The 27,964-nt window shown below is 40.9% G+C and overlaps 2 protein-coding genes across 5 annotated transcripts in view; one reads left to right on the top strand and one right to left on the bottom strand.

Moving 5' to 3' along the window:
* The window catches only part of LOC116042973 (protein ELFN1-like), a 148,620-nt gene extending 139,491 nt beyond the window's left edge, over positions 1-9,129 (top strand). For both annotated transcript variants that reach the window (XM_036000858.1, XM_036000857.1), the window contains exons 5-7: positions 1,650-1,816; positions 3,687-5,911; positions 6,009-9,129. In XM_036000858.1, coding sequence (XP_035856751.1) covers positions 1,650-1,816; positions 3,687-5,796 — 2,277 coding nt within the window. In that variant the 3' untranslated portion in view covers positions 5,797-5,911; positions 6,009-9,129. The remainder of the gene's footprint in view (positions 1-1,649; positions 1,817-3,686; positions 5,912-6,008) is intronic.
* A 12,592-nt stretch (positions 9,130-21,721) lies between these two features.
* The window catches only part of mad1l1 (mitotic arrest deficient 1 like 1), a 66,938-nt gene continuing 60,695 nt past the window's right edge, over positions 21,722-27,964 (bottom strand). For all 3 annotated transcript variants that reach the window (XM_031289046.2, XM_031289045.2, XM_036000856.1), the window contains exon 18: positions 21,722-23,018. In XM_031289046.2, coding sequence (XP_031144906.1) covers positions 22,869-23,018 — 150 coding nt within the window. In that variant the 3' untranslated portion in view covers positions 21,722-22,868. The remainder of the gene's footprint in view (positions 23,019-27,964) is intronic.

Below are 27,964 nucleotides of genomic sequence, written 5' to 3'. Positions count from 1 at the left end.
TTTCCTCCGCAGGGCTGGAGAACTGGTGTCGTTGATTGTTGAGTGTGAAAGTCATAACAGCAGGATAGCGCAAAGCATATTCAATTTTGCGTTGTTGAAGCATGTGCCTCACATCATCATATTTCTTACGCTTTTCCTGTACATCTTGGCCGTAATCCTGGAAAAAGAGGATCCTCATGTCCAGTTGACTTGGCCTTGTCCCGCAAGAAGCAGGCGATGATATGTCTCGGTCTTGAGTTATTTACAGGCGCGGGACCAACGTGGTGAATTCTGTCGACCTTGAACCAGTCATCCGCTTGTATGTCCAACGCCTCGCTCAGTAAAGTTTTAAATAATCCATCCAGGTCCCGGCCCTCCATACCTTCTTTGACCCTGGAGATTCTGACATTCTGACGCCGGGAGAATCCTTCCAGTGTTGACACTTTTTCCTGCAGTCGCTGATTTTGTTGCACCAGATTCCTCATAATTGGGCTAGCTTTAGCTTCCTCATCCTCTAGCCTGGAGATCCTTGTTTCTGCTTCGGTGATCCTACCGCCCAAATTATTAACAGTGGCATTCAGAGACTCAATACCACTCTTTACACCGTTCATATCTTGGGCCAGATTCTCCAGAATAGATCGGGTGGTGGTTAGTTCTGCCAACATGTTAAGAGGCATCTCAGGCGTGGTGGCGGGCGTCCCCGCCATCTTGTCTGTTCCATGAGAGTCCAGTGCAGGCTTGCCTCGTTGAACAGGCGGGTTGCGAGTAAAATAATGGCTTTTTTGACTCATCTTAAGTTGCGTAAACTATTACTGTCACTATTTTACCAAAGTAACAACGAAACAGTGAATTAAGGGGATTTGGAGGGGGGCGCACGGCAGGTAATCTACTAGGCGGCCATCGCGGGTGAACGTACCACGTGACTCCCATTTAGATTCATTTCAGAGTTACAGTGTTGGATAATGTTACAGTATAGTTACTGTTTTACACACAAAAGATTTGGTTGGCATGAAATATGATCAATTCTTACAGATTACCTACCTGACAGTATGTACTGTAGTTAAAATTAGCTCCAGTTTAACCAGCTGCGATATTAAAATGCACCCATTAATGCATCAGCAGGCTAATAATCCAATTATGTAATATATATATAAAATACTGGGTATCAAATTCAATTCATAAATTCTTCATTAGTACCTTTACTTTGATTATTCAAGTACATTTTGCTGATGATCATAATTATGAATGAAGGACTTTTAACTGTAATCAAAAGGGAGTATTTTGACACTGTGGTAAAGGATCTAAATTATCCCAGTATTATACACACAGATGGACACACAGGCACATAAGAAAGACAAAATCCGCTCATTATAGCTTTCAGAAACGTTCAGGCAAAAGTGCTTTCACCAAACTGAGCTGAACGCAGCCATAATGAGCTGGCATGCTTACACATCAAGCAGCTGCTGGAGCTGGGCCAGAAGGTAAAATGTGAACAAGAAAGATCTTAGTAAATTGAGCACAGCATAGAAGCTTAGATCACCATGTGAAACATGAATTTTACTGAACCGTCGTCTGTTTGTTCTGCATGTTTCCAGCTTGTCGTGTATGATGCCTGGCGCTGGCCAGCTCTTCGGAGATTAGAATAATCCCACTTGTCTTCGTCTCCCCAGGTTCTCCAGATGGGTTTTAACAAGTTGAGGAACCTGACAGAGGGTATGCTGCGAGGTCTGGGCAAGCTGCAGTATCTCTACCTGCAAGCCAACCTCATCGAGACTGTTACACCCAACACCTTCTGGGAATGCCCCAACATAGAGAATATAGACCTCTCCATGAACAGGTATCGACCTGGGTCTGTGTATGTGTCTAATGAGAGAGAGAGAAAACATGGTGTGGTAGCACCTAAACAATTAGTTGATTAATCAATTAGATAATTGTTAGAAAGGAATTCACAGCAATTTTAATAGTAATTGATTAATCATGGAAGTCCCTTATCAAGATTTGGTTAGAGGATTTGCTGATTTTCAGTTGTATCACTGAAAATGTTATTATATTTGGGGGTTTTCAACTATTAGTTGGGCAAAACAAGCAATTTGAAAATATATGACCATTTTATAGACTAAACAATTTCACGATGAATCGGTTCTCTAAACTGTAGCAGTTTTGTCATTTAATACTGACATGATATGAAAGAGGAATTCAACGCAAAGAAAGAGAAAGGCTATTGGCAATCTGACTTGTCTTTCTAGGTTCATAATTTGTTGTTCATTGGTGTGTAATGCTAACTATTTCTAGGTAGAATATAGTAAGTTCCTTAAACACCAATGTTAATTGTCAGGCTTGGTGTCATATACCCATAATAAGGGCTGCTTTCTAAATTCACCAATTAGCACTGATGTTTTGCTGACAAAAAAAAATGCAGATATACCATTTTTCTCTCTCACTGACCGTATTCTCAATAAACTATGATGCAATGCTGCAACAAGCCACCTTTTTTAATAAAAGTTGAGATACTTTTCTCAGTGGGAATAACTGTCTTGGTCGGTACCGTAACTGGTATTGATCTCTTAACTTAAATATAAAAAGCAACAGCAAAATGGAAGATGTTTAACTGCTCTTTGGGGCATGTTGAAAGGTGTTTTGGGAAATATTTAAGACCTAAAAATGAAGTACAAGAAGACTGAATAACAAGTGCATTTAAAGGGTAGGCCTGCAGTTGTTACACATCAAAGTCTGTTTACAGGTCTTAAGCAGTACTACTGCATACTGTATGTGAAAGAGTTCAGAAAATATAAAGCCTTTTGTGGCTCCGGAGGGAGCTGTGCAAAGTCTGATCAAACTCGTAATCTTCAGCCCCCTCAAGTGACTAGTCTAGGTTTGCAGTGGGAAGATCTGGGGTTGTGTAGTTAGAAAGAAGGGAGACCACCAAACCTCTGTACCCCACTCCTCATTTTGCCTCAAGGCCACATTAGCAGATACTACATCTCCCAAATCTCAGACTTAACTGCTGGCGATTGAGTTGCATTGTGGGTAATGTAGAAGCCAGGTGTTGACAAGAGAGAAGAATACGACCATTATGAGTCTTACAGTATTACAGAAGTGCAATGCTAAATCGGTGTATCAGATTGTTGATACTGTATTTAGCAGACAGTCCTCACCCAGAAAACGAAAACGGTCATATGGGTCGATTAGGCAAGCAGCTCATAACGACGCACAATTATGTTTATGAGCAAACGAGGAAGAGAAGTGACAAAGTATAAGAGCACCAAATTTCGCGTTAAGGAGTTTGTGTCCCGTGTTAAACTAAAAGTCAACTGTCATTTTGAAATTAACAGAGTTTTATGGACCTATGAAGTTCGTGACACAAGTTACGTCCTCATTTTAGTAGTTTTACCTGACACAATTTGACCAATCCCTGAATTCTACTAACCCTAACTACTATAAGTCTGTTTGTTGCCTAAACTTAACTAATTCCATTTCACAATGTTTACTACGTGTTTAAAACCCGTTACGTTAAATAGAACGGTCATATGATTAACCGCCACCGTGCAGCAGTAAACAGAACAGTTGTATGTGACGTTTTGGGAGTCTTTGGAAATCGACCTATAATGTCGTTTAGGTATGAGGATGTGTTGGTATTCAGCTATGTGACTCTATATGAGGATACATTTCCTTTCGAATCTCTCTATTTTCCCTTTGTGCCTTTTCAGGATCCAGGTGCTGGATGGCAGTTTGTTCTCTGGACTCTCTAAGCTGACCACTTGTGAACTTTACACCAACCCCTTCCACTGCACTTGTGAGCTGCAGGGTTTTGTGCGCTGGCTCTCAGCCTTCCCCAACAGGACCAGTGAGAGGATGGTGTGCGAGTCTCCTCAAGGATTCTTCGGCTACACCCTCCTGAGCCAGAACCCCCGCATGCCTGCCCATCGCAACGCACTGGACGCGCTCAGTAAGATATGCACAGACGACGGTAGTAGCGTGACATCCTTTTATGTTATTAGTCCACATGATTCCACCACCCCCCCCTCAGATTTTGCCTCTCCCTGTGGATTGGACGATTGTGCTTCAGGGACACCACCTGATGAGGTAATTAGTTTAAGCCCCATTTTCTCTGACCCCAATCCCATCATGACGCTAAAGCAGATGCGACATTCAAGTGCTGTGATTACAGTTCAAATTCCCCATCCATACAGGAAAATGTACATCCTGGTGCTTTATAACAACAGCTTCTTCACAGATATCCAGAATCTGAAAAATCAAAGAGAAGATATTGAGCTCAAGAACTTAAAACCTAACATTGACTACAGGTACTGTGTGGCTTCTATAAGAAACTCCCTGCGGTTTAACCACACCTGTCTGACCATCTCCACTGGCCGCCGGGCCGGGGCTGAGAGGATAGCCAATCAGTCGTCAGCCACCCACTACATTATGACGATTTTGGGCTGTTTGTTTGGCATGTTACTCTTCCTTGGCCTAGTTGTCCACTGCCTGAGGAAGAAGAGGATCATGCAGGAGAAGGAGAGGAAGATGAGCAGGATCCAAAGGACTCTGATAGAGCTCAAGTATGGTGGAGAAGGGGGTATAGAGGGAAGTAGTGGAGGATCTGTTTCCCAGAAGCTTGGTGCTGGGGACAGTCTGTCCAGAATGCCCTACCTTCCTCAGGGTGGTGAGATTGATCCATACAAGCTGCAGGAGGTGATAGAAACACCAGTGCACAAGCCTGCTAAACTTAACTACATGGAGGTGAGAGGGCCTGGCATTGAAAGGGAGAGAGAACGAGAGCGAGAACGAGAGCGAGAGCGAGAAAGAGAGATGTCACCACAAGCAAATCCCCAGGGCTCAGTAGCAGAGATCTCAACCATCGCTAAAGAAGTTGATAAAGTGAACCAGATCATCAACAACTGTATAGATGCTCTTAAATCTGAGTCTACCTCCTTTCAACAGGGGATCAAATCCCCCTCTTCTGCAGGTGGAGGGGCTGTTTCTACTGCAGAGCCACAGCTGGTGCTTCTCTCTGAGCAAGGAGAGAGAGAAAGAGGAAGTGAGTTCCTCTCCCCAGTGTACAAGGGAGGAAGAGGAGGGCGAGAAGAGAGGGGGAGAAGCTATCATCATTCTCTGCAGCGACACCACAGCGTGGAGGCACCTCCGGCCTCCAAAAGGCCCAGCACCTCCTCTTCTCCTGGCTCTGCCCGGAGCCCTCGCTCATTCCGCTCAGAGGGAGGCTACCACTCGTCAGAGACCCGCTATATCGAGAGGGCCTCGCCCGGAGAGAGAGGAGAAAGGGGAGGCGGAGGAGGAGAGGCCATTCGTGCAGTCAACCCGGCAGCGGCCATCTTACGAGCTGAAGCCCAGAGAATCCGCCAGTACAATGAACACCGTCACTCCTATCCTGGCTCCCAGCAGCACCTCCAGGAGATGCAGCACCACCCCCAGATCCTGCAGGAGCTCCACCACCACCCAGGGGGCCGTAAGCCCTCAATGTTAGACCCCCTCACCCTCAACAGGCAGGCCAAGCAGCGGGAACTGGCCTACTCCCAGCTCTCGCCACACTACCCGCTCTCACCCCAGTACCACAACCTCAGCTACTGCTCCAGCCCAGACGAAGACGAGGAGGACGAAGGGCTGCTCTGCACCCCGACCCTGGGGCTGTGGGAGAGGTTCAAACTGCACCGGAAGAGGCACCGGCAGGCGTCCATGGAGGACGAAGGATACGTGGCAGCCGGACACGCACTGAGGCGAAAGGTTCAGTTTGCCAAGGATGAGGATCTTCACGACATACTGGACTACTGGAAAGGTGTGTCCGCCCAGCAGAAGACCTGATCCCACATCTGGAGACCCCAAACACTTTGAAGATGGAAAATAACAACACTGCATAACAACACTGCACCCATAACATATTGATACAGATGACAAAAATTACTTGTAAATACACACACACACACACACACACACACACACACACACACACACACACACACACACACACACACACAGACAGACAGACAGACAGACAGACAGACAGACAGACAGACAGACACACACACACACACACACACACACAACTTACAGGATCTACAGAATCCAACTTCACACATACATCTATATACACACACTTTACACAAACCAAGCCTTTGCTTCTGAGAACATGACGGACCAAACTAATATAGTATCTTGAACAACAAAAATCATAACTTATAGAGAGTTACTTTTTGTAATGTAACAAACATTATAGCTCAGACTTATGTAGCTATTTGTACTAAGTTTTGAACGAAGAAAAAAATAATCAACATTAAGAGCAGAAACCTTAAATGTTGCCGGGCAACCCATCCTGAACAGCCTGGCTACGCTTTTAATCTGCCTTGAGACTGACATTCATCAAACCTGACCACGGCAGATTAGCCTCATCAATTGTTATTACCGCGGTTTGAATAAGATTTTGCTTTGCTGGGGAGGTTGTTTTTGCATTGCGCCCTGCGATGCTGCTTCGAAAAAATAGACCTGTTGAAAGATTTGCCGTGATTTAGAGATTTAAAACTTCAAAATGACAACAAATTCCGGATGGGTCACCAGGCAACAGTAATATTCAACTGTGCTGAGAATGAGTAGGCAGCTCTCACCAGAGAATGAGTATAATGTGCCAAATCAACCAAGAGGGGATAATAGAGCCCTACTGTGTACCAACTTCTCCTTGCCACTGTTTTTATATACAGAATTTAAAAAAAACCTAGAATGATATGTTATTACTATTAATTATTCTTATTACATTACTGGTCTTATTATTATTCCTATGCTCCTCATCATTAATATTCTATTCTTTTAATATGGCATGGTTCTGTCGTGTGACTGTGTTTTGACTGTTTTGAACATCTCACATGAGAAGTGGACACCAACAGAGACAAACGGTATGATGGACAAGACATTTGAGTTCTTCTTTTCTACCAAGAGGAATGTGCTCTCTGCTGAGCCATAAACAAGCCCGTCTTTTCTCTTGGTGAACCCCCTGCTACACCTGTTCCTCATCCTCCTAAAGATGGAACGCTGTACAGATGAGAGAGAGAAGTTCTATATTTGCAACAGAGGTGACTGTTTTGTTTGTACAACATAGTTTTGAAATCTTTCAGACTTTTCAGAAGGCAGAATCCCACGTTAGTTACCTACCTGCTCACTTACAAGGGTACGTTTTTGATTTTGAAATCAAACTAAAAATTCTAATCTTCAAATGAATGTCTTCAATTCCCACAGGGGAAACATATCTGCACTGTTCAAAATCAAAAAACGACTTATAGGAAAAGACCTAAAACTCTCAGCTTCCTTCCCGATACACTGTAGCTCCACTGTGTTTTATCAACAATTCATCTTTTCCCGCTCCTCCCATCTCCCAGGTTTATACTTGTTATCTTTTGGATTCATCTGGTTCCACTGTGGTGCCATTGTGCCAACTTGATAAATCACAGACGTATTTGAAATGATTTTAAATACTATTTACAGACCTCTTCTCCTTCACATCTATACACATCAGTTTGCCAAACAGAACAACAATTTGCACAAAACAATCCACCCCATTGGCTCACTGCTCCCCTTCTATCCTCCAATCATTTCTAAGACCAAAGTACTGTGGTAGTAAATTGACCCTTAACGCCCCTGACCCGGTCCTAGCTATTTGCCCACCATCACCCTTACAGTTACAACTCCAGCACATGCTTACACATTCAAGTGTGTAAGCATGTGCTTACATGCTCACACAACCACACACACAGATGAATGTATTCTTTGAGAAACAATAGCAGCTGAAATTTTCTGTTTGTGATGTACAAGCTGTATTCAAACAGTGTCCTCATCTGTCTGAAAACACTTCTCAGATGGCCACTTGTGTTTCAGAATTGGATATAAGTAAGTATTTGTCTTTTTTCAGATCGAAATCTGACCACTCAGGGCAGATTCTCATGTAATGACGACTTTCATTACACTAATTGTGTCACCAAATGAACCAAATGTTGTCCATAATAAGCCCAAAATTGCCACTGCAGACATCTATTGAAATAGCAATGGGGTTTTGCCTTATTAAAGGGTTTCAACTGAAAAAAAGTTATGGATATTAGAAGTGCTGTAGTAAAATGTGATAAGTATCACTAGCGTGTTGAAAAGAGACTATATGTATATCTGCAGGCTCTAAATACTAGAGACGGAAAAGAGGAGAAATTGTGATGACAAAAATACTGCTGTTTATTTTATACAGAACTGTGCTACAACAACACATGTAAGAGGACTGTAAACCAGGGATGGAGTCAAGGACATTTCCAATTCAGTGGATTTAGAATTTAACAAGCTTGTAGTATTCACAGTATTGACAAACAATTTGTAATTTGAATCGCATCCACAATGCTTTCTGAATTGAAACAGAATCGACTCCAACTTGAAACAACACTGAAAACTACACAATGGAAACAACAGAGCTGGCAAACAATGAAAAGTGTATTGGTGAATGGAAACACTGTATAAAATCTTTTTTTTCTCTGCTATAATCAGTTCAGAATGCTCAAGTCATTAAACCCAGTTAAAGCCATAATCGTGGGTTAGTGAAATCACAACAGCTGTTTGTAGCACTGCAAAAGCACATTCATTGGTGTGTTTTTTTCTCTCTCTCCTTATACTGCAGCAAACAATTCAACTCTGATCCAAAAGGAAACTGATGAGCCGTGGTTGTTTCTGTATTACACATCCCAGATTGTGGCTTTAACTTAACAACAGCCTTAAAACATTAGATTTTCTTTAATCTTTTTAACAAAAAAATCAAATTTCCTGATTTCTTAACTTATACTTTCCTGACTGCAATTTTATAATTGCTTGATTCTTAAGCCTCACTTGAGCATTCTTTGAGTAACAGTAATATCAATGTAGCGATGTATTAAAGTACTGTTTTTTTGTTTTTTTTCCTGATCTGTTTATGAACAATAATGGCCTGAATGTATCATGTGTCAGAGAGTAGCAGGGCTTGTCTGGAATCAGACAACAACAAGCTGACGGTCGAGGCGACCAGTCGACAGTGACCCTAATCAGCGCTGCTGTTCTTTGAAGCGTGATGAAGAGAAACTGTGTTTTTGAAACAACAATGCCTAGAAAGTGGAAATAAATAGAGGTCCTACTGACAACAGACCGAAATGACAATGGAGCATGATGCAAGGATATCCTCAGTGGAAGCTTGTTACATTCTTCTAGTGAATGACTCAGGAGCGAGAGAGAGTGAGAGAGAGAACACTCTGCCATAGGATCTCTCAGAGCCTTTCTTTCTTTATTTTCTTGTCAAAACATTAAAATGAGCACAATAAAATAGCCTTTCTTTCACTGTCTCCCTTCCTGGAGAAACCATACGTACGCCGGAAGTTTTCAAACACACACTCAGGACTTTCACATTTCAACTACAGTTTGTATGTTTGATTGGTTACCTATGCTTGAGTAAATGCTTAAAGGGTCAGTTTTTCAAAAAATCAAACATATTTTCTTACTCAGTTTAAGCTACAGACAGTAGCACATAATTATATGTCTATTGTCCTTCCCACTGCAGTTGATGGAACTAAATTCATTATCAATGTTGCATCGGGTCTCCAGATCACTGTCTCAATGATCGTGTGTGCAACATCACTTGAGGTGTAATTGGATACACTTGACTAATTGTACCACAATACAGAAATGTACACAACACATTGTAAAAGCACGATGCAGATCACAAATATTACCAGTAACAGCGTAGCAACACATACATTTATGGTAAAAATGATAATTACATTACCCCAATGTATGCTGGGAAGCCATCAGACACCTCTTCTCCAAGTGCTCTACATAATATTGAGGTTATCTTACACACTTGCGTTGGGTGGCTAAGACACCTGCTTTAGCTGCGGTTTAGCTGAATCTGGGCTCAGTTGAGTTTAGCATGCAGCTGCGTTTTAAACCCCCTGAAAGTTCCCGGTTTAGCTGGACCCGTTCTAAAACGCAGCTCAGCTAGTCGGGTGCTGAGTAGTCTATATCCTTGACGTTACACTTCTGGGATTGCTCCGGTGCCGCAGGAAATTCCGCCGGATGCATGTATCTTCTGTTTCCTTCCGCTTTCTTTGTGTTGGAATTTGAAATTTGGTGGATTAATGAGGACTATTGTTAACTGCTCCTCAGATCTCTGCAGGGTAAATTGAGACCGCTAGCCAGACTATCTGTCCAATCTGAGTTTTCGTTCGCACGACTATTTTGCAGCGGCTCTGTGCGGAGTTTAGCGCCGCCCATGACGATTCTGATTGGTTTAAAGAAATGCCACTAAACCAGAGCACGTTTTCCTCCCATCCCCGAATGCTATGTGGAGTAGCCAGACCCTCCTTCAACGCGCTTTGGAGGAGGGTCTGGCAAAACGAGACTGGGTGCTGAGTGACAGAGTAACAGGCCTGCAGGTTAACTCTGTGGTTGCACACAGTCATACAGAGTTCAATAAATATTGCTTATACATATATATCTTGTAGCCAATTTGTAGTTTTATAACATCACACAACATGAAGACATCACAATAATTAATACTTCAAATTGGTTAATCCATGACTGACTGATATCTTTGAACAGATTTTGGTTTATAAAATATAATCCTGTTAAATGAATTTAAAACCCATGTTAAAAAAAATTATTTTGGCAAAACCGCACACTTTTTATCTCCCGGTCCAAACTAAATCTGGGTAAATGTAAATATGGGCCAAATATGCTCTAGGAAAACTTGGATACTGACAAACCCAATACACCCTCAGTCAAAAATACTGCTTCAAGAAAGACTTAAAAAAAAGGGAAAAAATAAGTAATATTATGTATTGGCACTGTGGATAAAAGGCCCTATTTGGTGTGTGTCCTTGAGATGAGATGAATTCAGATTCTTACATTGCTGAATTTTAATTTGACAGCAGCATGTGAATGAACCAAGTGCATTATCTAATGAGGAGTGTACAGTACATACTCTGAAAATGTGTTTAATACGCCAAGAAACTTTGAAAATTAGAGACAATCTCTTTTTTTGTGTGAAGGACCACACAGTGTTTGTCGATACGTTTACTGATGTAACCTACTTTTCGGGCAATTTCAAGGTGTTTTGTACCAAAGAAAAGGTTTGACGTGGTTAGAGTTTCAACTGTCAGCAGCTTAAACATCAGCATCTGAAATCTAGGCTGCCTTTACTCACAAATAGGGCTCTTAACTTGCTTTTTTTCCCCCACAAAGCCATTGTTACACATAGTTACACTGTCCAATTTCATTCAGAGGCTTTAAATGACGCATGTGCAATGCTCTGAGAGACATCTGGAAAGCAACACAAGGCAGTAGCTTTACTTTTTTTTACTTTTCATGCACATGTTATAATACTGTCTGACTGTGGTTACAAAAAGGACAAAAATCCTAAATGAATCTCCCAAAAACAATTGCTTATCCAACCGCTGGCTGTTGGTTATGTCACACTCAGTGGTGGGTAAGTAGTATGTGTAATATGTACTCTACTAGTGATTTTACATACAAGATGAGTTTATCGATCATAATGAGTACTACTGAGCCTGTAAAAGCAGTTGTTGTATAATGTCTTCTGTGTCTCCGGAGGAGCTTTGTCAAGTCTTACAAAATCACTAAGTGACATCACCTAGGTATATTTCTTGGGGACTACACATTGCGAAAACAAAGCCTGGGTTACACACTGGGTGTGTGAGTGTTTACGAGAAAGGTAAGGGAGAAGACACAATCGAGTTACATTTTGGGAAAAGTAGGATCAATGGTTTTTTATCTTAGCCTCTGCTTATTACTGTAAGTTTAAGTCTTTAAATTTGCAACAAAATGTTGCTGGTGTCAGCTTAAATACTCATATTCTAAAGGTATAGCTTGATATTTTGGGAAATAAGCTCATTCACTTTCTTGGCGACGGTTACATTAGAAGATTAGTGCCACACTTATGACTTTAGTAAGGAGTTAGAGCCAAGAGGCCATTATCTTAGCTTAGTATAAATATTGGAAGCAAGCAACCAGTGGAGACTCCAGGAAGTCACTGCAACGAGCTGTTCCTAAGAAATAGTTGCACCATGTAACTCTCCATAAAACCTCATATTGCAATTTTTAAATTTCTGTTTTGAACAATCGAGATAGAAAGTGTTAATTAGTGAGCTTTAGAGGTGCTGGTCGGTGTTTGCTTTAACTCTGGACAGAGCCAGGCTAGCGGTATCCTCCTGCTTGAAGCAGAGGGAACTTAATCCACTTCACAGACTTGAGGAATAAGAAATACGTGGAACGGCATTATGTAATTAGGATACCAAAAAATAAAAAAGGTAACTATATTCCGCTACAAAATAACACAACACCACTCTGGTCTTGAGTGAAACCATTGCTAAGAGTTGTCAATTCATTATCATGGCCTCTAACATTAGTGAAGAAAATGCTTTCACTGGGTGGAAATGTTGCCATTATTTTTGTATTTAAAGCAAAAAAAAGTGCCCATATTTGGTACAGAGGCAATCAAAAAAGTAACGGAAAGTAATCAAGTTATGTTACTTTAATATTATGATATGTGGATTAGGTTAATGACTACATTTTTTTTTACCAGGTAATTAGTAATTGTATCGGAATCTATTTTTAAAATAACCTCGCCAACCCTGCCATTTCATAGTAGTAGATAGTAGAGATTTCCTACACCCACTCTCACTCTGACTCTCGTAGTCAAGTGCACATGTGGGCAATGACACAGACCTGCAGTACAATAAGCCTGGACCTGGCGCTTATCTTTCCAGGTGAAATAACCCCTTAGATTCCTGATGGGGGTGTAATTCATGTGCAGGAGCACAATCCTATTCCATCCTGAACTGACTGAAAATTGAACTGACTGAAAATTGCAACTTCAGTACACCACTATTATTCCTTATCTTTAAACTTCTGCAGTACAAGTGGCTTAGGGGTCTGACAGTGGGCCATTTCTGTCAAGACAAGAACATGTCCTAACAGGGTCTTTTTTTTTTTTTTTTTTTTTTTTTACAATCCTTACATCCCTTACATCTATCCAGTGTGATTTTAACCCAGGGCAGGTGAGTTTGGTACGGTTACATCATTTTCTCCCAAACCTCATTTTCCTCCCTTTATGACACCTCAGATCTCTCGCTCACTCTCAAGTTCACATTGACAGGACAGGACAGGACAGGAAAACACTGTTTATAAACGAGACAATAGTTCAAATCAGTTAAAACTTTTTGAAAATCTGATTCTGTTGTTGAACTTTTAGAATTACACGTGGTATTCACAGAAATGCACATAACACAGTCATGACGCGGGGCGGCTTATTAAAGAGACCTCCCGGGCCAGCAAAATGAGAGATTTCAGTGCTGCCGGTGGGGCGGTTGAAAAGGGCAGCCAAACAACTCCTGGTGTTACTGCCGCTCACAGTGGTAGAGAACCTACATTAAGTCTAGTTTTGAAGTATTGTGGTTAAGAGCTGCCCTTTTTAGATGCAGTCTTATCAAAGCAGTCTGACGCAGAGCGAAGAAGGAGCCTCAAGCTTGCCCCGGCGTCAGAGTCTGGAACACAAGAAGTTGTCAGCCTCATCACAGCCGGAGCGGCAGTGACCAAAATATCAGTCTTTTTGTGTGTGTGTGTGTGTGTGCGCTGCCTGTCTCTCCCTCATCACTCTATAGCCATCCACGCTGATGCCTGCCCGAGAACAAAAAGAAGTCTCCCCAGGCACAATAAGTCCCCCTGCTTCATTCCCCACATGGCATTTATAGTGACACCTCAGGCAGAGCGTAGAAGAGATATGAGGACAGAAAGAGAAGAGGGGAAAAAAAAAAAAGAGAACGAAGCAGGAAACGGAATTAAGAATTGGGGGCAAAGGAAGATAAAAGGGGACAGAAAAGACAGGGTGCTTTGCTCATTTTCAGTGTTTTGATTTCTTTCAGAGCCTTTGGGGGCTGTCTTTGTGAAATAACCTTTTAAAAATGGGAATTGGGCTCGCCTTTTCTCTCAAAGATCGGGGCCTAATGTGGGCTAGTCTGTAGAAGGCAGGCGGCTTGATAAAGAATGATGTTAAGAGTCATAATGGGAAACATTTTCTACACTGTATTACTACATATTAAAATCAACCCGCTAAAGGGAGGGCCCTACGTCTCACTGCAACACACACACACACACACACACACACACACACACACACACACACACACACACACACACACACAGGATAGACCAAGCAGCATTAATAATGTACAGTGTAAGTGAGAGAACACAGTGGAAAGGTCGAGGCTGGCTGAGAGGCGAGGAACATGACTTATGAGTTATTAGGTCAGCGGTTACGCTGGTTAGCTTCTCTTTGACCTGGTGAACATGTCTAACCATCTCCTGTTTAAATATCGTATGAGGCGCCAATCATGCAGGAGATATAATCTCGAAGTGGAGCAGTGGCATTTCCAGTCTCAATTCTTTTTAAAAACAAGACTAATTGCATTAAGTTTTCAAAACAAGGACACCGACTGAACAACTAGCACTGGAGTCCTGGAGATGGTTGACCCTGAAACTCGGCTGCTTTCATTAAAAGAGTGTGAGGAGCGTGCATGTGTGGTGAATGTGATGCAGAAAAGCAAGGGCCAGGATGAGAGCCATGAACAAAATTACTTATAAAGACAAATTAATGAGCAGAGAATGAGACGTAGAGGATGGACAAAGTGTGAGGAAGGCTAAATGACAGATATTTCGTCGTTCAGCCTTCCTCAAACTATCTCACCTTCCTAAATCACCACACAAGGTGACACTGAAACTTGCTCAAAATATACAAACGCACGCCAGCTTGCATTCCTGAACACGCACTCCCAGATTGAAAGAGGCTAAGATGGAAGATCAAGGCAGTGCAAATTAAAAGTGTTCTAATTAGCCAAACTGTCACTCTCCAGCTCTGGCAGCCATATTGGAGTCTGCCTGGAGACCTGCCTGCCTGCACATTTCCACTGGCCCTCTGAACAGCCATATATACTGTATGGGAGTGAGGATAAGAGGCAGCGGCTGTTGAGAATTCCATTTGCCAGACGTTAAGCACTGAAACAGCTCTAAAATGTTATAATGAATGAAGAGAGATGTGTTAATGAAGCTGCTCTGCAAAGGCCCATCATCAGAAGAATAAACTTTGCCCCGTTACGGCTCTGTCCAAATTTGTTCTTTTGGTCCGGCACCAATTCTGAGTGAATCATCACACCATTAGCCTTGGCTATTTGTCATGCCAGAGGATGATCATGAGGTAGGCCTTGCTAATGGCCGAAAATACCCCAAATTTTCAAATAAGGCCACATTTTACTTTTAGGTTTATGAGTGCAGTTTTAAAGGACTTACTAGGGCGTTTGTATGTTTTGGCCCATAAACAACCATCTCAATATTAATCTGACCATGTGCTGCTTAAAGTCACTATGTGTAGATTTTTTTTTTGTCATTAAAGCATCTTAAATATTATTATATTTTTTGAAAACTTGAGACAAATCCAATAAAAACTAGACCAGTCTGTGTTGGTGTCTGTACTTTTACTACACATTGCTACTTAACGATTTTACCGTACGGGTTCATCAGATGTTGATCTGCTGGGAGTAAGTTAAAAAACATCTATATTACATTGGTGCTGAACATTTTTCAAAATAATGATTTCCGACCTTCCAGGGAGCCTCTGATACGTTCATGCCATTAAAAATCCACCTGCAGAAACTTGAAATGTGGTTAAATTTGGTAATACATCACAACAAACAGCTCCTTTCCTTTGGGTTTTGTCAGTTATGTTATTTTCATGAGGAACAGAGCACAGAGTGTGTCGAAAGCACTCCCTGTTGGTGCTTTCAAGTACACAGTGACAATTGACATTTTAGAGTTGGCAACAGAATAGCAATGTAGTTAATGTAAGAAATGGGGGGAAAAAATCCCAATGTGCATTCCACATTGTGTTTGTTTGCTGTTATTTTCTGACAACATACAGTAGCTCGAAAAAGCAATGTTTTTCGATAGTCGACTATTAAAAGTTAGATGTCAGCACTTTGTTGAAATCACTGCCGCAAAGAGTTTTCAAAGAAGTCTTTGCCCAGAGCTGCATTACAAAATGACAACAGCATAAACAGACAAACGCAAACTAAAAGTGTTCAATGTAATGGATTGCCAATTTCAAGTTTACGTCTCTGCGAGCTCACTATTCTAGGGAAGGTAGAACACAATGGATGCTTGGAAGGTAGAAAATCAATCTTAAAAGTTTAAAAAAGTTTGCTTTGGAAAATGGTCAGCAAAGACTTAAAGTAAACACAATGTGTATTCAGTGAATGAGCTAAGACAGAGCTTCCCATGGTACACCTGTAGGGTCAGAAGATGATTAAAGGGATAGGACAGAAAATTATATATGGCTGTAAACTTAGGTTTATAGTTTCCTGTTTCTGACTGAAATAATGGACATTCTCACCTTTTACTTAAAATAAGACAGTTTAGGAGGACAAATCACTTTTTGGTTGAACTGTTCACAACTAATATCCACACTAAGGCCATAACCTGTAACAAAGGGGTCACAAAGTGGACATCATTTTTACGGGGTCCCAATCCAAAAAGGTTGGGACTCACTGAGTTAAGCCATTCACAAGGATAAGGTATGGGACTTTAACACCTGAATTTAAAGGATAATTTCAGTTAAAGAGGAACTCAGCAAATTTTACACATCGAAGTCTGTTTACAGGTCTTGGTAAATACTATTGTATATGTTAAAAAGTTGTATAACGCTTTTTGTGGCTCCAGAGGGAGCTGTGTGAAAACTGAAATATTGCCCCAAGTGATGTCGGTTATGATCATTGCGCAGGAAAACTGCGCACATTATCTATGTCAGGCACATTGCCATAGATTCCCTCGGAGTTGGTTGGTGATTGTTTAAAACCTTCATAATCATCTGACTGCTAGTGTCCTGCCCTTCTTTTTAACAATGTCAGTGCATTTCTAGATTTCTGCAATTAACTTATCTTTACAGCTAAAATATTCTGGCCAGAACTATGAAAATAAGACCCAGTTTGCATCAAATAGGCATGACCCTTTAAAAGATGAGCATCCGCTACAATCCCCAATGCAAATTGAGCTAAATGTTGGACTGAGTTGAGGTGTGAAAAAAAGGTCATATATGTAGCTAAGAGTTAAAAGTTTCCCTGCTATCGCACCAAACATTACTACATGCTTTCTCACACACATCTTTCCCAGTATCATGCTGATTCTACTCTAAGGGGAACCCAAGGAAAAAAAACTCAAATCTGACCTAAAGCATGACAGCTGCTCTCTCTCTCTCTCTGTTGGGACTTTAAAGAGGGAGAGAACGAGAAAGTGGAGGAAAAGGTTCAAGAAAGACTCACCTCAGAGAAACAGAAACAGAGCTTCCTGTGTGAGAGGAACACAAAGATGGAGAATTTAGTGAGGAAGGTATAAACTGGAAGAAAGGAGGGATGAGAGATGAAAGAAAGACCTGACAGGTCCTGTCTCTACTCTTTCTGTCCCATGAGCCTCTCTGGTTTCCAGCTGAGACTCATCTCTGTAGTGGTGATGTCTCTTCACAGCAGGTCTCACTTATCAATATTTCTCTGTGTTTTAAAAAATAAAGCTGAAAGGTTGACATGCCACTCCTTCAACTTTTAATAAATTACACATGCATGAGAATTGCTTTCAAAGATTTAATGCTGCCTTAAAATGATTTCTGATTTCTGCACATTTCTAAAACACGCCTTTCACAATTGTTTACTGCTTGATGATTGGTGTGTGTGTGTGGGTGTGTGTGTGGGTGTGTGAAATCTGCTGTATGCTGCAGTTAATAAAGCTCAGCTTTGGCATTTTCAACCTCAGCCTACCACTTCATTTATAGTTAATGAGATATCAGGGGATGTACTAATTGTTTTCGACTGAGAGATGATGGGGTGATGAAATAAAGATAAAGGAATGAATAAAAGAGTGGAAAGAAGTGGGAAGAGCAGAGAGGATGAGGAGATGGAAAAAATGCAGGGTTTAACAGGTAGTGAAAGACAGAAATGAAAATAACGTGGATGAGAGCTGAATAGAGATAGTTTTAATACTTTTTCTCCGTAGGCAGAAAACACCCAGAAAAAAACTTCAAATAGTTGCTGCAGGGTTGCTTCTTTTGCTGTAATCTTTACACATTTCTACATTATATATACATTACCTAGTACTAATGTCAGTCTGAACAGGGCTAGTCTATATCCACGAAGTGCCACAGATTGTTCAGATGCCGCCGGAAATTCCGCTGGATGTCTTTCATTTTGGCCGGATGTCCGTTACCTTCCGCTTTCTTTGTGTTGGAATTTTAAACTCCGGTTGATTTATGAGGACTATGGTTAACTGCTCCTCAGATCTCTGCAGGGTAAATCCAGACAGCTAGCTAGACTCTCTGTCCAATCTGAGTTTTCTGTTGCACGACTAAAACAAGTTCCTTCCCGAGGCTATTTTGCAGCGGCGCCGTTGCTCCGTGCGATGCTTAGCGCCTCCCAAGATCACTGTGATTGTTTTAAAGAAATGCCAATAAACCACCTTACCACATTTTTTTTCTTCCATCCCGGAATGTTGTGTGGACTAGCCAGACCCTCCTCAGCAGCGCTGTGGGGGATGGTCTGGCAATGCAAGACTAGAACAAGGCCCATGTAGAGACCTGGCTACCAGAGACTTGCCTTTAACCCTCCTGTTGTCCTCGGGTCAAATTTGACCCACTTTCAAAAAGTTTCTACATCAGAACACGAATGGATTTATTTCAACCAAATTGTCACAAAAATAACGTGGATGGTTCTATACAACGCTCTTCACAAGATAAATAAATGATCAGTTCACTACTTCTATTGAATATGGGTGTTTTATTCAATTTTATAGCATTTGAAACAAAAAAAGCTTCAAAAAACGTCGGGAAAAAAACATCAAAAACGTCGAGAAGAAGAAAAGAGCGTCGAAAAAAGTGTGGAAAGAGACAACATGAATGTAAAAAGATGTACATTTTGACCCAGAAAAACAAAAAGTTAAATGGTCAACGGGAAGACAACACAAGGGTTAAACTAGTCCCCTCCCAGGAGTCACTGTTGGTGTTGCTCTTTCACGAAGACACCGTTCTATAGAGGTCTTTAAATTACATTTAGTCTAGCTGCTCACCTTGGACGGACTGCCTTTGGAGAACCTAACGGAGCCATTACACCTAGTAACACAGCACACAGGGTCACGCAACAACAAGGTGAGAATTGTCATAAAATCTACAGTGGATGAGAGCTACAGTCACCATATGTTTCTGCAAAATTAATATTCTTCAAGTCAAATTGTCACATATATGCTTTATTGATTACATTTGCATTTCAAATTTAAGACAGTAAAGAGGTACAGTCATTTTTATTGGATGTGGACAATAGCGATAAAGCCACAGAACATCACACACTGCCTGAATGAGAACATTGTATACTACAGTGCTGTATGTTTTACACAGCTTATATCAAACACTCTAAAATATTACCTGTAGGTGAGAGCGGCGGGGTGTGGAGGAGATGTGCTGTGTTGTGAAAATGAATTTAAAAAAAGGAAAAAAAACAAGGACAGTTCGTGGCATGTACTGTACACGAGAATATGTTTTCTCATGAGACATATGGCTGCACCAGCTGGAGTTCTCATGTTTGTTGCTGTGATAAGTGGCTTTATTCTTAGCTCGCTTCCTTTTGTTTCTCACTTTTATTGGATTGTTCCCTTGCTTCCTCTTCACCCCATGTTTATGTCTGCCATTTCTCTTTATTGCTGCCTAGAAATTTGCCTTGTGTTATCTTGTGTTCATACTCGCCCGAACACACACAGGCATGATCGTTAACCAAATTCATAACAGGAGGAACTCAAAGGTCATTCAAATTAAATTTATATCCAAAGATTTCTTTCTGCATTATAAAGGTTACAAGAAACAAATGTTAACATTTGCGTTAAAGAATCCTGGGGAATCTGCTACTATTAATAATGTGTATGAAGCATTTCAGGAGAGGAAACTAAAAATATGTATACAGTTTAAAATCTGTGAAACCTGTGATAAAAAAAAAACAGGTTTTCCGTGATTGGGCTGATACTCAAAAACAAAACAAAAAAAAAAAAAGAATGAAAAAGATTCAAAAACTGAGAACTCACGTGTTGTTTCATTCAAATCGCAACCCACGTGATCTAATCCTAAACTAACATTACATTGTAAAAATGATGTGTTTCCGTGCCTTCGCTGTGTCACGAGTGACAAGCTAACGTGTGTTGTTGCAGTAATGTTACTGTAAAGCAGTTGCATTTTTAAAAAGGCGGAAGGTAAGGCCGTTTGCTATCTATAATATTTAAAAATGACTTCTCACAATTACTTCTCATATAGTCTGACTCATGCGGATGTAGACTGCGGGCCCTATCTTGCACCTGGTGCAGCGCAAAGCCCGACGCAAGTGTTAGAGAGAAGACACACCAGCCCAAAAATCGGGCGTCGGACCGTCTAGCGAGGTCGGTGACTCGAGTGTGTTCCTTGTGTCCCGTGCCGTTGGCCGTCTGAGGAGCCGTCGGCTTTCATTTTGGCCGACCCGACATGTTCAGTCGGAGACAGGGCAGTCGGGACTCGTCCGGAAATGGGGAGCGGATGAGCCGCTCAAAATCTGATGAAAATCTTTTAAACTGACCTTTGTCAATCTGAAATGAAGACAGATTCAGCAACTGCATGGCCTATTTCTCGCTTAAAATGTTTTCAGAAACACGTTTCGGTGAACTATTTTAGTACAATATGAGATCGTATTCTGAACAAGCCGCCATGACAGTCTGGCTGTGAATTTCCGGAGAAAAAAGAACCACGTGACGCGTTCGTCCAATCAGCTGCCGGTTTTCATTTTCTGGGAAATAATCAGACTGTTAATGGAAACAATACAGAGCAGCGCCGTCTGCTGCTATGGAGACATATTACGTTTTGCACGTGCAGAGGGTACGCTCAAGTCGGCGTCGCCTCAGTGTGTTCTGAGGCATTTTTTGGATCTCGGGGACCCGACTGATCAGTCCGACTGGCTTTTCTGCCGACGGTCGGCCCGTCTGGTTGGTGTGTCAGGGCCTTTAATTTAAGTGATCGCGCCATTGACCAACAAAAACCTGGTCTAAAGTCGATAGCGCAGCATTTCATTGTTATTTTAACAGCTAATTAGTAAAATACACCTAGGCTTATACACAGCTCGCGCACACTATGCTTGTTACACACACACACACACACACACACACACACACAGGGAAGTGCAACAGCACACAAACACGCAAAAGATTACAAATAAAAATATTACGGTGCAAATCCACCATCATAATAGCAATGCGCCAAGGTACAAACGCGCCTGGCTTTTAAAGGGAATGGGAGATGACACTCTGATTGGTTTATTGCATGTTACGCCTAAAACACACCTATGAATTAATGAAGACACTAAGTACAACCCTTTTGAACCATGCGCCCGGTGCACGGACCCTTTTTTCCGCCGTCAAACTACCAAAAGTGGATTTGGACACGCCCTAAACGCACCTGCGCCGTGCGCTTAGATCGTTAAAATAGGGTCCTGTGAGTTTAAGCGGCATTCTCCTCCCCTTTCCACTAGCTTTTAATGCAAGGGCACCGTCACTGCATCCGGGCCTTAGCACCACTCAAGACGATTGTGATTAGTTCAAAGAAATGCAAACAAGCCAGAGTGTTTTTTCTCCTTACAGCAGAATGATAACAGGATCAGCCAGATCTATCGCCACAGCGCTGAGGTAGGTTTGGCTATGCGAGACTACATCTCAAATGGTTTGGTGTCATGATTAATTGTTTAGTTTTTAAATGAATGAAGAAAACAGTAGCCTAGCTTACTGAGGGCAACAGGGCTTGTAATAGATCCACATCCACAACCATCTCTCTATTCCCTGTTGCGTTTATACACTCTGGTCTTAGGATCACATGGTAGTCCAAATTTTGAATATGTTTATAGAGGCAAGGTTGACGCTCATCTCCGTATTCTCCGTTTTTTTGTCACCTCTGCAATTATTCCCTTTTCTAACAGAAAGGAGTGCAGGGAATTTGAGTTTAGACATTATCTTCAATTTGAGCGCATAATCATGAATTGAAATTATAGTTCAACAATAATTAAAAACAGACAATTCATGCATATGGCATGACTATTAGATTCTGATTAACACTAAATTCAAAATCAAATTTCAATACCTCCCAGGACTTGAAAGAAAAAAATAGAATCCACAGATCTTGTATTTAAATTGGATCGGCGTAGACTAGCTGTTAACACAAAACATTGGTGTAAAATGTTTTACATAAAAGAGAGAGACAAAAAGCAGAATAAAAAGAGTCAACAAAGATTCAGTCTTGGTAAAGACCACGCAACATGCATCTACAACAGATCCAGATAACCACATAAACCTTTCTCCACACTGTGTGTATTTAACTTGGTGGGAAGTGTGCTTCAAACTCCCACTGTAAAAAACATGCTCCAAATCCAATTGTAGTGGTTTTTGTGTGGCATTTTAATAACAACTTCGTCCTGTTAAAAAAAAAAAGGTATTTCTCAAAGTTTCATTGATGAAATATTCAGCGTACAAATAGGGATACCAAGTTGCTTTCTTAGCTTTTTTTTAAATACAAGATAGAAGTATTTCATCAAAGAGAGAGAGTTCATCTTCCACAACACAGCACTGACTACACTACTTATATATCAAGCTGTCGAGACAACTCTGTGAATATCATATGAGACAGAAAAAAGCAAGAAAGAGAGCAAAAAAAACAACAGGAAATTGAAAAGAAAACTAATCCCATCCTAAATGTATCAGCTGTGTGATAGAGTTGGTGTCAAGTTACTTCAGATCACGGTTTGCCGGCTAAAGAGGTCGAGGGTCACAGCAGAGAGGAATGCTGGGATGCTCATCTGGTGATGCAGATGAAGGGCCACCATCTCTCCCAAAGTTTTTGAAAACTCTGTCTCCATGAGCTGCATGCTTCCATTGGAGCCCTGTGGGCGCACACGCACACACACACACACAAAAATATAAAACACAATATCAAATAAGACCTGGGTTTTCTACTACATCCATCTCCAGAGACAAACTTTCAAAGTGAAGCAAGATCACTTAAAGTTGTTATTGTCTACAGGGAATTGTCGAGAGAGAGAGAGAGAGAGAGAGAGAGAGAGAGAGAGAGAGAGAGAGAGAGAGAGAGAGAGAGAGAGAGTGTGTGTGTGTGTGTGTGTGTGTGTGTGTGTGTGTGTGTGTACACATTCACAGCAGGGTGAAGGTGTCTAAATCTGTGTGGATTAATTAAAAGGAATGAGGAGCAGCTCGGGGCGATGAAGTGAAGGAGAAAGGGATGAAAAAAACAAGGGATAAAGTAATTAAAGCAATGCAGGGATGGAGGAAGGTAGCGGGGAGCAAGGTCCCATGACATGCAGGGAAGATATTGAGACATTTGAGAAATGTCCTGTGTCAATGTGTGTAAGAATCATGAGTATCATGAGAAGGCTTATAAAACAGATGGCAGCAAATACATTAAATAAGAAACTAAAGTCCAGAGGACAAAAAGAAGAAAACAATAGGAGAAGGTTCACAGAGGAAGATTTAATGTGGCATAACATTTTTTCCCACATGGACACTTTTTTTTTTTTTTTTACTGAAAGTCCAACTCAATAAATGTTCACCCACCGAATGTGATTCGGAGCTAAACTTTCAGACAGACTTTATCAACAGGACATTGGAAAGCAGTGTAGCTAATGCAAAGAAATAATAAATAAATAAAAAAAAGTAATCCTACTTGATAAACCAATTAGTGTGCTTCCTCACACACAACAGGCTGAGGTGAAGTCAGCTGTTCACTTTTGTGTGAACAGTGACAAATCTCTTGGGGGTGAGAGGAGAGGATAACTGAACTAATGACATTTGCTAGCTGACTGCACAATGCTAAACCGAGGCTAAACGCAGTATGGAAAGTGCTTGAGAGACACAGACAGAATGACTTGCTGTTTCAAATGGTTTTTAACCAAAGGTACAAAAATGAACCAACATTAGCTTATAGTCAACTGACTGCAACTAGCAAGCTGCTAAAAGAGGTTTTTAGGGTTGTTTTTTTGAGCAGTGAACGTTTTGTTTTCATCTTCACTTTAAAAAGACTGAATGTGGTTCATCTGGTTGAATCCCCAATAAATGGCACTCACTGAGTAATTTAAAACGACGTAATAAAATTACACGTCACTTTAACATTCTATCAATTGATGACGGTTTCAGTCTATAGTGTTCAATGGATCGGTTTCTTTCTTTGACCTTTTCTACAGAAAATCAAGTATTTCTGCCTTTTCCCATCCCAAAGTATAAGCCAAATTAGCATTCACTCTGAGGAGGGCAATGTCAGCACTATCAAAAAATATACATATAAAATCAACGACATCAACTTCTAGAGGTGTAGAGAATTTGTGTGGGGAGGTTTGCATCTTTCCGTATGTGTGAAGGGGTCGTGTTCAAGCTATTATCTTAGTATAAGTTGCTCTTTTATAACATTAAATTTCCTCATATTTGCTAACAAGTCGTATGACCCTAGTGCATGGACTCTCCTTATTCTTCTGCAGTATTTATTGGTAGTTGGCCCTTTATGATAGTATACAGTCAAGGGGCTGGAGAAAGGAAATTAGGGAGAGAGGGAGGATGACATGCAACAAAAGTCTCCAGCAGGATTAGTTGCGGTTATGTGGTAAGCACCTTTAGACTACTAGGCCACCATAACACACGACCATAGTATTGATAATTTGATCATTATCAATAAGTTATCAAACAAACATTTTCTTTGCAAAGAAGCTGCTTCCTCTGAGTTACAGTGGATGTGCGAATAGATAGTGAAGTGTTTTTTTTTTTTTTTTTTTTAAAAAAAAGGGGAATAGACATAGACTCCAAGTCCCATAATTCAAAGCATCTCCGATAATCTGCTTCCTAAATGTAAGTATGACTACTGTGAGTTTAGTAGGACCTTTTTCAAAGCATCTCATGATGTATCTCAATAACATATGCACATTACTTACATAGACCAACTTTAACAGTGGCAAACAAAACACATCCAACACTAAGAACCATCTCACGCAGACACATGAAGCTGACTTATACCATGGCCGCAGGAAATATGCGTTTCCAAGGACACCTCACAAGAACAAGGTTCTGGTCACCTCTTCAAGCATTAATCCCAATATGTGGTCTTAAATTATTTCTAAATCAATCTTTACTACACAGGCCTGGACACTGCAGGGAAGCAAACCAAAGGCTTTTCTAATCACACCAGCTTTCTCCTGACTACTTTCCATCGCTCTGTCTAACTGCCTCACTCTGTGGCTTTATTTCCCAAGTGTTTTCTTTCCCTGCGCGGCTGTCTGAAAGCTATGCCATATCCTCAGGCTGCTGCTCTCAACACAGGAGCACACACAAACATGTGTGTGCACACGGCTCTAGGAACTGCTGGAGCTCTGGGAACATGGAACACATGCATCAAAGAAAAACACTGCAGCCAGTTACCATGGAGATGTCAATGTCTGAAACCCCTTCTGCCAAAGTTTGTCCGCAGAACAGACTTTATGTGTGGGTGGGTGGGTGGGTGGGTAGGTGGGAGACACAGAGTGGACAAATTGATGGAGGCCTATGGAGCAAAGGACGGTGAGGACTCACATTTAGTCAGGAAAAAAATAAACCCCTACCTCGTTTGGTCTGGACTTTTTAGACTTTTCAGATTCATCTGAACAAAAATTACAGCCGTTGGTCCCGTGGACCACAGTCTGGAGCAAACAGCCGAACCTTGGTCCAATGAAAAGAGGTGGTCTCGGTCCAATCAAATTGAACAATGGTCCAGTTAGTTTTTTAGTGTGAAAGCATTTTTTGGATGCTTCAGACTTTCCGACCAACTGCAAGAAGTTGTCATGTTGCATGTAAAAGTAGCATAGCTTTAAAGCTATAGTATGTAGTTTATGTCGCCCCCATGTGGAATTCTAAGCAATGACAACACCACTGCTGTTGCATCCACAGGACACAAGCGCACCACCCCCACCCAACCTCCACGGAGTTACTTGTAGCCAAGGAGGACACGGAGGATTAAAATAATATGATGGACTCTTCAGAAGAGGTAATTATCTTCACTTGAGTTTCTGTGCGCAAAAGTCGCCGGACGACGGCATTTTTTTAAAACAGCCATACTGAGAAATACAAAGAGAGTTTGGCGGAGCTGATAGTCTTAATTAACTTTGTATCAACTCATTTGGCAATGGCTTGAATGTAACGGACGTTCATCAACATAAAAAAGTTACGCACTAAAGCTTTATGGAATAGCTCACCGTGTAGCGAGTGTGTGGTTGAGAGAGAGTGAGAGAGTGACGGTGGATGTACCCAAGTACCCGCACATTTAATCAGAGGTCACTTGAAGACATTTCCACCAAGGCTAGTCTTCATCACATGACAAGGAGTAAGAGCAGTACAGTGAACCAGAACAAAAAAAGAACAGCATAATGACTGTTCATCATCATCACAATCATTTGGTGTCAATGTACAAAGAAAGCCTTTACACAAACATCCCACAGGTTTTGACTCAGCTAATCATTGTTTCAATCAGCGGCCTTCTTCGTCCAAACCCAGCACTGAGTGCATATCAGGCTCTTCACAACAATTTTTTCTGTCTAGAGGCACTGCCATCGGCAGTAAAATGGTACTAAATTACACGTTTTACACGTCTGTTTGAAAATAATAATATACATGTGAATGTTATGGTAATTGCTTTGGACAACATGTATATTTCTCCGTAAATGTGTTTTTTTCATTCCAATGTTGTGGTACATCAATATTATACTGTCAAGGTAAGCTTCAGTCCAGCTTTCAAGTACTCAAAAATGTAGCAAAGAGGCTATCACAACCTTGTTGCTTATATAAATATATCTCATGTAAAACTGTTGGAATGCTTCTATTCATCAGGTTTAAATGAGAATCATTGGCTATCTGGAAAATTCCACCTAAACACGGATGTACAATATGTAAACATACATCTGTTTTTTAAAGAATTCAACTTTGTGATGTGTGTAATACTGTTGTAATTGACCTTATCATTGTATTGTCTTGTCTTTCTACCATAATAGCCCAATCTATTTAGCCAGTTATCCATGGAAAGAAAATACACTTACACCAAAACAAAAAGTTGGACACAAAAAATCCTCACCAATAGCTCTTTTTTTTTTTAAAATCAGTGTAAAAAAAAAAAAAAGAAACCGGTATTTTGCATTCATTATGGAAACACTGCATATGAAATTCCATGAACTGAAATATTGTGTTGAAATTGTTGATAGTGTTAAACACTATGATGTGCTATGCCCTCGCTAAAACTTTCACATAAAATAAGATCGTAGTTTATTATGAATCATTTTCCAACCTCCATTTAAACCTCCTATGATCCCAATTATGACATAACCCACTCTTTACCCCGCCCTCCCATCTGTCTATACAATCTACAATGTGACTATAGCTTTTTTTTTTATCACTTTTTCCATTTCTAGAGTAAGACGTTCTGTTACCTCAACCTTCATGCCTCATATTCTTCCTAATGGTAATTCTGAAGAGTCTTAAAATATGATGAAAGCCAATGGTGCATATTTAGATCATGCAGATATATCCATCTCATTACTACCATTTCCTTTGCTGCTGTTATTCCACAGAACAATGTTTTTGTTTTTGATTGATGGCTCAAAAATCATTCAATAAAATAATGTTTGGAAGGCAGGGTATACTTACATCCATTATATCTGATAAGGCTCTTGCTATTTGTATCTAGAAGGTATCAACTCCTGGACATTCCCATATCTGTATGTATGTTGTTATATATGATATACGTTTTTCTAATTGGACCCGAGGTATCTTTAACTCTACTTCAAACCATGCTGACAGTGGACGGGGC

This window comes from Sander lucioperca, chromosome 4 (assembly GCF_008315115.2).
Source record: "Sander lucioperca isolate FBNREF2018 chromosome 4, SLUC_FBN_1.2, whole genome shotgun sequence".
NCBI lineage: Eukaryota > Metazoa > Chordata > Actinopteri > Perciformes > Percidae > Sander > Sander lucioperca.
The sequence above is the reverse complement of the archived record's forward strand: the minus strand, read 5'-3'. Positions and strand labels throughout refer to the sequence as shown.